Genomic DNA, 9448 nt, shown 5'->3' with positions numbered 1-9448 from the left:
ATAGGTTCTACCTTATATCCTCCCCGTAGCATTGCAAACATTTTTGGCAATTGGCTTAATGGGGTGGATTCTAGGTACAAAACGTTTATCAGAGTGGGAGCGATTGCGGTTTCATGGTCGTTTTGGCTATGTAGGAATGACAAGGTTTCTAATGACAAATTTTTTCTCTTATGCTGGTCATCTACCGGTGTACGGCTTTGCTCCATTCATGGTTGCCACTTCAGCGTTTGGAGAATCACGATCTCTTTATGGAGGTGTCTACACGATTGGAGAACACGACCACGAAGTTTATTTTCCAACATGGGTGGCTGCATAGTCGGAGAATTGAAGCCAACGGAGTGTCATAGTAGTTGGCTTTTATCTTTTTTTTGTATCGCATATCGATGGATCCTAGACTTCTAAAGGACTGTGTGCATCCTGATTATGCAGAGGCTGGGTGTAATGCTTAATTTTTTTTGAGTAATAAAACGCCCCTTATCGAAAAAATATCAGATCCAGTTTTATAGACAAATAATATGATGGCACAATTTAGAGCCCATTAACCCGCCGGCAACCCCGTGCAGCCCCCTATGGACAAGGCGTTGGATGGGAGCGCCGGCGCCTCGTGCCATGTTAGATGTTGACAGTGGAACCGGCATGGTAGTAGTATAAACAACGTTTGGCCTCTTTAATGACCGGGATGAGGTTGGTCACCATTTTTAACGGAAACACCGGTTCCCCGAGCGGAGACACCTTGGATACTTCTGCCGTAAATGTGCACGCCATCCTCCTCCTATTTACTTACCTTCTCGGCAGCCTTCGACTTCACACTCGCCTCCAACGAATCGCCTCCTAGCTACAATGTCGCGCTGTCTCATCCCCACCTACTCCACGCATGGTTGGCCACATCGGCCAAACGCTGCTAGCACCGCAGCCAGAGCATGCATGTGCCGCCCCAACCCAACCTTAAGTGGGATGGCGACTCCGACGACTCTGAATTCTTTGAGTGGAATGACATGTTCATGGTGGACATGGAGCGCGAGGCCGCGGAGGAAGAGGCTCAGTAGACCGCGAAAGAGGAGCCAGAGGACCAGAGCATGAGACAATCCTGGCCTCCTTCAACATGGCGTGACCATAGCAATGCTACCCTAGTCCTCGAGGAGTCCAATGCGGCCATCCTCGAGCGCGTCGCCTAGATCTCCGACGAGTAGGCGCCGACGAAGGAGGTTGGTTGCCTCCTCATGGTGGCTGAGCAGCACAAGATTCTTGAGCTCAACGCTCAGAGCCTCGCCAAGGCTTCCACCCACAAAGCAATATGGGTCACCCATAACGAGGACTAAAGGGCCGGCATCGCAGGGAAGCTCATAATATTTTGTGCCTTGGACGCTGGTGGCCACACATCGTACGACAACTGCGACATAGATCACGCCCACCTCGACTACGACTATATCACAATCGACTACCACAACATTAACATTAAGAAAACGTCTACAACAACTCAAGAACTCCAGTCAAGAGTGTATGCTTCATCAATTACGTCCACAACACTCTCGTTGTGACCTCATGAGGGAAGAGAGGCACTAGGTGGGAATGCAGTCACCAGCCTAGGTGCCAGCCATGATCATGTTCATCAGAGGCGCAGTTGATGATGTCAATATGGAGAAGACGACATAAGTGGGGGCGTTAGAGCACATGTAAGATTACAAATAGAATAATTCTCATGTACTCTATATGTACCCCATGAGGGTCAATGCAATAAACATGAAACAATTATGGTCCTATGATTTCTACAAGGGGGATGCTGCACCGCCAGATGCAGGAAGCAACAAAGCAAAGACGGAGAGGCGGGAACAACTGACCAAGGGGAAGAGCGACAGCAAGGCTGACCCATTGCGCGCTCCGACTAACGATGCGTAGGCTAGGTTTTAATTAAAATTTAGCCGTTTTCATTCAACTTTGTAATACCTAACTAAATTTGAATAAAAATCACCGTCTTCGTTTGAATTCGTCTAGGCCCTAAAAGTTATATGCCGCATCAATATGGACAACCTCTTCCTAAATGAGAGAAGCAGGTGCCGACGCACCCAATAGCACACCGTTGAAGATGCGCTGGAGTCTAGCCTGATTCGACGATCGGTAGCGGTACTAGGCTCAAGTTTCTCATTTGTAGATCAGGTAAATACCACCTGACCTGACATGGTCGACCCGATCAATCATATCATCTGATGTTGGTTCCTGTTAGGTTAGATCCAAATTCCAATCATGGTACCCGGGGATGCATGTGGTGGACCTTCTAATGTGGTCGTGCCCTTTACAACCTGCGCAGGATTTTACCGGGACAAGGAAAGGCCAAGGGAGCTGATTTCCGTTGAAAAATCTGGTCATCTCTGCAACCGCCACATGTTAGATTCACAGAATGATACTTAGTTCTGGTCGTCACAGCCCAAATCTTAAACAGAACGGCCAGAAAACAGCGCCCACGGCTCAACGGTGGCCACTGACGAACAGGAGACAAGACCAAAGAAAAAGCGTCTGCTAGAAGAAAGAGAGCAATAATGTTCAGAGCTTCAGAAGTGTTCCACTTGTAAACACATTACATAAAAGGAGCTCCATAGATTTCTTGTACATATGTAAATGCAGCCTGTACTGAGGACTTGATAATGAAGTGAGAACTAGCAGGGCTAATAGTTTGTGCCGTTCAGGATAGTGCACTTATTTCTCTTGACAACGGTGTAGCAGTCCATTCTACAAATGTTCACATCATCCGAATTGAACATCACTAACACGTTCCCAGTTAAGAGCAAACAGGGCTGATCGGAGAAGTCCTCTAGTATGCTAAGTAAAGAATATAACGCAGCTCTAAAGTGTGAGATCAGCTTGACTGGATAATTGAGCAACTTTGGATAAACAATCAATGGACTGGTCATGTTCAACAATTGCAACGATGGGAATTTAACTTTCCACATACAGGAATTCAACACCTCTTAACCTTCTGAAACAAATACTATGAACTGCCACATGCCATTGACAGAACATTCGCTAGACTTGCTTGCCCACCACCAACAAACATAACTTGGCATCCAAGAGATATAGCTGAAATGTTTGACGGCAAGCGAATAACAACAGGCCAACCCAAGTTTATTCCATAATGAACGTTACAACGCCCACCCAGCACACTGCTTCCATCCAACCACAGAACGAGAAGTATCTACAAGCTGGTTCTATCTACAGTTCACTCCGCCGGTCTCAGCGAGTACTACTGAAGGGGTAGTACATACATAAAGCCACTTGTCTTGCAATATATCAGATAGCACTAAAATCACTATGCTAACCAAAGCAACAAATAAATCAAAGCAAAGAAAAGAAGTTGATAATATGGACAATCAAAAACCCTCAACGCCAGGTCTCCGCTGAATATTGGGGTGTGATTTCTTGACTGAGCTTACCCTGGAGTAATCCAGAGTGATAATGGACGAACATGTCCTTGGAGGAAGCAGTGCAGATGTGGATGATCTTGGTGAGACAGGGTGTTGGTTTCCTGATGGCGGCGATGGCGAGAAGGTCATGGTAGGGTGCCGAGGAACAATGCCATTGAGACTCGTAGATTTTAACATCACTTTTCTTGGCGCGGTAGATGGTTCTTTCAAAGGATATCGGCAGGGAACCTTTATGTCCTGGATGCTTAATAGGGACTCCACGACTGCCCTCATCGTTGGCCTTTCTGATGGATCCCTGTCGAGGCACTTCAGAATGATGTCTGCCACGGTGCGAGCAGCCTTGGTAGGAAAGCGTCCTTTTATACGGGGATCCATGATGAGGGATAGACGACTATCGTCAGTGAGGAAAGGTCTGCTCCACTTGACAATATTACGTTCTTCCATGGATGAACGCACATCAAGGTTCTTCTTTCCTGTTATTAGCTCGAGCAAGACAACTCCAAAGCTCCATACATTGCTCTTTGGAGTCAATACACCTTTCTCCAAGGTTTCTACCGAGAGGTTTTTACCAGCCTGACAAAGAATGACATCCCACGTAAGCAACACAGTAGTGATAACTAAATGGATATAATGTTGTTCAAAAAAAAGGATATCATTTTCCATGTTTTACTGCAGATAAAAAAATGCAGGCCACAATCCATGTAATGAACGTGATATACGAACCAATGGAAATAAAATGATACAATGAATTGTGTTCAAACTCGAACTTACCATAGATGCACTAGATCTTTCCTCCTCAGAATTGAAGCCAACACAACCATATCCTGATAGCTTCGCAGTAAAATCTTTCTCTATTTGGATGTTTGAAGTTGAGAACTCATCATACATCGCCTGTGAAAAATAGAAATAAATATTAATAATTTTACCAGGCCAAATGCAGGAGAACATGGTAAACTTAAACAGTAACATTTTGACCATGTAAAACAGAGTTTATGAACAGTCACCTGAAAGGGTCCTTCATCGTGTAGGAAAGCTAGACCTTTAGCAGCACCCAGGGCCACCTTCAAACGTGTAGCCCAGTCCATGAAACAACCATCCGGTCTTCCGAATAGTAACCTGTCTAAACTGCCATGATGGAGCAGCTCATAGACCAACATCCTTTCACTAGATTCTTCTTTTGCATGGAAGCCAATTAGTTTACATAAATTGGGATGTTGAAGCGATGCCAGCGTATTAACTTGCATTTTAAATTCTTTGAAACTCTGCAGAATGAAGAAAGTACATTTCATCAGTACACGTTTAGTTTAATTGCCAATATTACAACAGGATGATCTAAGAAACAGAGTGGCCTTGTGGCCCTGGCATGTAAGTATCGAATTAATGTAGAAGCTGTAACCGACTAGCTATAATTCACTACTGTTGTTTTTGGAGATTATTAAAACAGCAATTTCCAGTAAAGCTGGACCAGACATTATCAAGGATCATTTGGCAAAGTCATCTACCTTGGACAAAGTTAAACTCCAGCATGCAAGAGAAAGCACAAAATATAACTTCTCAAAATAAAATCGCCAGCGAATTAACAGCTCGCAAGAGATAAATATATCAGAAGAATAGATCCTTCAAAGTTTGCTACCTAACCGACAGATGTTGTGGTCCTAAGTAGTATTTGCAAAATTAAAATCAATATATCTCTACAGGGCGGCAGAGTTGCATCATATATTACTGTATACTAACAATCACACATGCCTAGATGTAAACAGCATGCCACTCTAGCCTAAGTTCAGCTTTGAAACAGAACATATGTGGTGTTATATTCATCCAGTCGATAGGCAAAATACTCCATATCATCACACAGAAAGAGAACAATTAATAAGTGTGCCACAAAGTGTGTTGGCAAACTGGTCAGCCTAGCAAAATTGTGGGGGCAATCTTCATGGCTCAAAATTTTGCGGCCCTATAAACTTACATCCAAAATAAGAAGAGAAAATATACTATTAAACTTCACATTTAACAGTACCTGATTGGAGGGGAGTAGTCGAGCTACTATTGCTTCCATCGTCTTTGGGACAACAAAATCATCCCTAAAGGATGCCTTATATGACGTCGAAGTCAGAGTTTCTGAGACACATTGAGCACCAGAAAACCACTGGCAAGCAGATGAAATTTCATCATAAGAGAAGTTCTTAAGTCCATCACATCTCTTTGGAGGCAGTGGGAGAGGACCTGAAGTCTCAAGTGGTCCGCTTGCATTGATAGCTTTGAAGCTGCCAAAGTTCCTCAAAGAATTTCCTTCTGGTGAGGGAAGAGGAAGGGGCAATGGGTTTGAAAACCGATGCGCCTTAATAGCTCCTCCCTTACCCCTACAGTCATCCTGATCATCAAATTCAGCATATGGAAGGCCATCCTGATCAACCAGAATCAGGCTTGAAGGAGCAGACAGCACACGTGCTCTGCTGTGAGAAACTTTATTTGCCGATTGGCAGATTTTGGCCCTGTTCCTAAAACTAGAAGGAGCTGACTGCAAAGATGGCACGTGAGCTTCCGGCTCCGGAAGCCTCAAAGATGTATCCCTTGCATAGGTCTGCTTCTTGTTCGACACAAGAGGGCTTTTCTTTTTCTTTGATCTCAGACCAGTGAAGCAACCCATCATATGGTCACCGAGGAGAAGCTGCTGCAGAATTTAAAATAGATTGCTGAATTAGAATATATGAGAAAAGTAACTGGTCCTGCATTGCATTACAGCAGTTAATCGGTGGCAACACAAAAAGGTTGTGGTGTACTACTGTCGCTTAAAGCTAAATCCAGTGCACCGAAGGTGCAAAAGGCGCAAGGCCTTGCACGAGCAGACAACATAACTATGCTTTCTTCCATTCAGTACAACACCGAATCACCTATCAACTGAATAACCGAAACCTCCAAAAACTTACTTCCTTCCCACCATCAATCAACTCACCGATCTATCCAGACACAAACTAGGACCAAGTATACAGGAGCTAGCTGGTTTGATGCATTGGTCCACAGACAATACATTCAATTTTAAACAGATTATTATTTTCGTCTCCGATACAACTTCACAGAAATCGCGCATGCCTGCAACTACTACCAACTTAAGACTGGACGGAGTTGAATAGTCAGACCTCTCACCTAATCTAGCCAAATTAACAATCTCGGTCAAGAGACCAACTAAAATAGGCTACCTTGCCCATCTAAGTAATTGACCCCACCAACCCAACCAAGAACACAGGCGAATTAACTGGAACATTTGACCAGTATATGCGACACACAATGAGCTGCAGCTCATGGCTGGGAAACTAAGAATTGCGACCGGTAAAACACTCATAGCATCATACTTCTCTGCATGCATGTCAAATCTTAAATTTCCAATCCCCGACATCTACAATGCAAGGGGGGCAGGCAAAGAAATGGTCAAATAAACTAGAAGCACTTCGAACTTGACAGCTCCGGATTAGCCCAATGGACAAAGATCTAAGCAGCGACCGGGCTCGCAGCATAACTAAACCAAGAAATGGCTCAAGAACACCCACGTACAAACAACAAGAAGAACAGAGATGGGAACCAAGAGAGCAAGATCGCACCTGGACGAAACACTTTGCGGTGGAAAGCGCTTCGGCGCCTGCGAATGGGAGGAGATTCACCAGCTGCCCAGGTAGGGACTGGAGTCTAGGACGGGAGGAGGACGACGGGGTGATGAGGAGAGCGAGTGGTAGGGCAGGGATATAGTAGGGGCGAGAGAGGGGAGAAAAGTAAAGAATGGAGGTTAGAGAGGAGATGGGGATGGAGTAAGAAGAAGAGGGGGTGGCACTGGTCAAAGCCGGAGATATTGCGATAGCAACTCCGAGGCACCTTTTTATATACCACCCTATTGATGTCGTAATTTTCAAAGCCCTCTTAATTTGCATCCAGCAAAAATATTTAGAGGCTTTTTAAGCTTGACTTACCCTGCCACAAATTAGTTTTACTAGTAAACATCCTCTTTCCCAGTTTATAAGACAAATAAACAATTTTCTAAAAATCCGTAAGGCAAGCTGTTAGGCGCATATACTCTTCCTCCCTCACATCGCGGCATAACCTCACCTTTTATGCATGTTGCCGCATTAATAAGAATTTACTGCATGTGACAATCGAGTCGTTCCTAGGTGGAATGATGTGCAATGTGGATAAGTGTGATGATCTTTTGAAGGGTGTAGCACAACAATTGCACGCTACATGTCAATTAATGTGATGAATTCACGTTGAAATTGAAATGTGTTTCACCTTAGAGTCTTTGCCTTTAGAGAGAAATTCGACTCCGCCCTAGCAAGAAATATTTGCACAAAGGAAGTTTGTTTGCTACCAGGTGAAAGTATTGTGGTGGTCAGAAAGAGATAATATGCCATCTATTTTGCCAGTATTGGAGATTGGAAAATATGAGTTTGCCCTCCATGTTTGTCGTGGTATTCATGTTTTGCCTTGCATGTTGTATAAGAAAGCAATGAGGAATGATAGACGTTAACATTGTAGACCAAGTGTAACTAGCTAGGTTTGACAACATTTTTCTACATGGCCATTTTGTTTTAGCATGTTATTATCCAATAGGAAGAGGCTAAGACAACTTATGTATTGTATTGAGGTTGATTTTGACAAATGTCTTAATTTCTGCCTATTTTGAAAAATAGATTTAAAACAAGTTCAACATAACATGGTTGAACAACCACAATCTGAGTCAAAAGGTTTTTCTTTTTGAAAGATGTTGCCATAAGATAGCACTTAGCACCCGTCTTGCTCCATTTCTGGCTCCGCCACTGGATCGATCCATGCCTCGGTGAGGTGTCGAACATCTTCCTTTGGTGTTGGACGTCGGGGGACTTGTATTCTTCCAATTTTTCCACAATGTTCTTTTGGAGGGATCAGTATGATCGAGTTCTCGAAAACTAAACTTAAAGTCATGGGTGGCACCGTGGGTGAAGTTCTTCCTCTGGCAGCTTGCCAGATCAGGCATTGGACAACTTAATAACCAATGACAAGGGGCCTCCAACACACTCCTCGATGCATTCTGTGTGACCATACCTAGGAGACTAACCTCCTCATGGGCTACTTTTCACGGATCATTTGGTACGACCAAGGATATAGCCAACATTCTAACATTGGGGGGGGGGGGGGGGGGGTAAATGGACATGCCCAATGTCGTAACCTTTACGAGGGGGTGGGGGCAGATTTGACTAAATCGCTGAGAATATTTGATGTCTAATGGGCAGCAGGGACGAGTTACGCCCGGGCTGGTTTACACACGAAATCATGGAGCTGTTTGTGTGGCTGCGGTGAACCCATCTGCATTTAATGATCCTATTTACCCACCGTGATACATGGAGTAAAGATTGCAATACCGAAGGCATTTCATACAAAATTAAATGATTCTAGTTGGCTGGCAGTATATGCAATAAGTACTGTCGGACGTGTAAAGCCTATTAGAATCCCAGAGTTTGCACTTGGAGCTTGCTCTGAGTTTGTTGTAAACGACCATTTGTTGATCATACTCCCATGGACTAATACAGTTCCCGTGGACTAATTTTAGGTTTTTTCTAAGAAGATATAGCTAATGTGTAGTACTCCCTCCGTCCCAAAATTTGTTTGCTTAAGTTTGTTTAGAAAAAGTTGAGCACCTTTTTTTTAGATAGTGGGAGTAAATTTTTACACATATGGAATTGTTGCATTTGGTCATGCTAGCTGCAAATAGCAATAAACTTTATGTCAGAATATTCAAAATTTGAATTTTGTGCAGTGGAGGAAAGGGGAACAAGCTCTAGGAGGAACGTCTGATTAATAGCTGATCTAATTTCTTCGTTTAGGACCTTGACACAAAGACCTGGGTGATTGAGCCATTGTGTCCATAAATAAATATTACTAGGCGTAGGGTTGGCAGTACTGGTTCTGGCACCAAATGCGCCTGCTTCGTTTAAGATGCATGCTCCTGGGGTAGTTGGCTGAGCCAGTACTTGTATTTCTCCAAACGATTACGGAGAAAAATACTCCTG

At 43.9% G+C, this 9448-nt stretch overlaps 1 protein-coding gene across 1 annotated transcript; it reads right to left on the bottom strand.

Moving 5' to 3' along the window:
• Positions 1-3096: 3096 nt before the first annotated feature.
• Positions 3097-7232, bottom strand: LOC127344788 (probable serine/threonine-protein kinase PBL1). The gene is made up of 5 exons (XM_051371124.2): positions 7013-7232; positions 5434-6087; positions 4421-4678; positions 4188-4307; positions 3097-3989 (listed from the first exon to the last, which is right to left on the bottom strand). The coding sequence occupies exons 2-5, from the start codon at positions 6064-6066 to the stop codon at positions 3363-3365; spliced, it is 1638 nt and encodes a 545-aa protein (XP_051227084.1). The 5' UTR covers positions 6067-6087; positions 7013-7232; the 3' UTR covers positions 3097-3362.
• Positions 7233-9448: the final 2216 nt, after the last annotated feature.

This window comes from Lolium perenne, chromosome 3 (assembly GCF_019359855.2).
Source record: "Lolium perenne isolate Kyuss_39 chromosome 3, Kyuss_2.0, whole genome shotgun sequence".
NCBI lineage: Eukaryota > Viridiplantae > Streptophyta > Magnoliopsida > Poales > Poaceae > Lolium > Lolium perenne.
The sequence above is the reverse complement of the archived record's forward strand: the minus strand, read 5'-3'. Positions and strand labels throughout refer to the sequence as shown.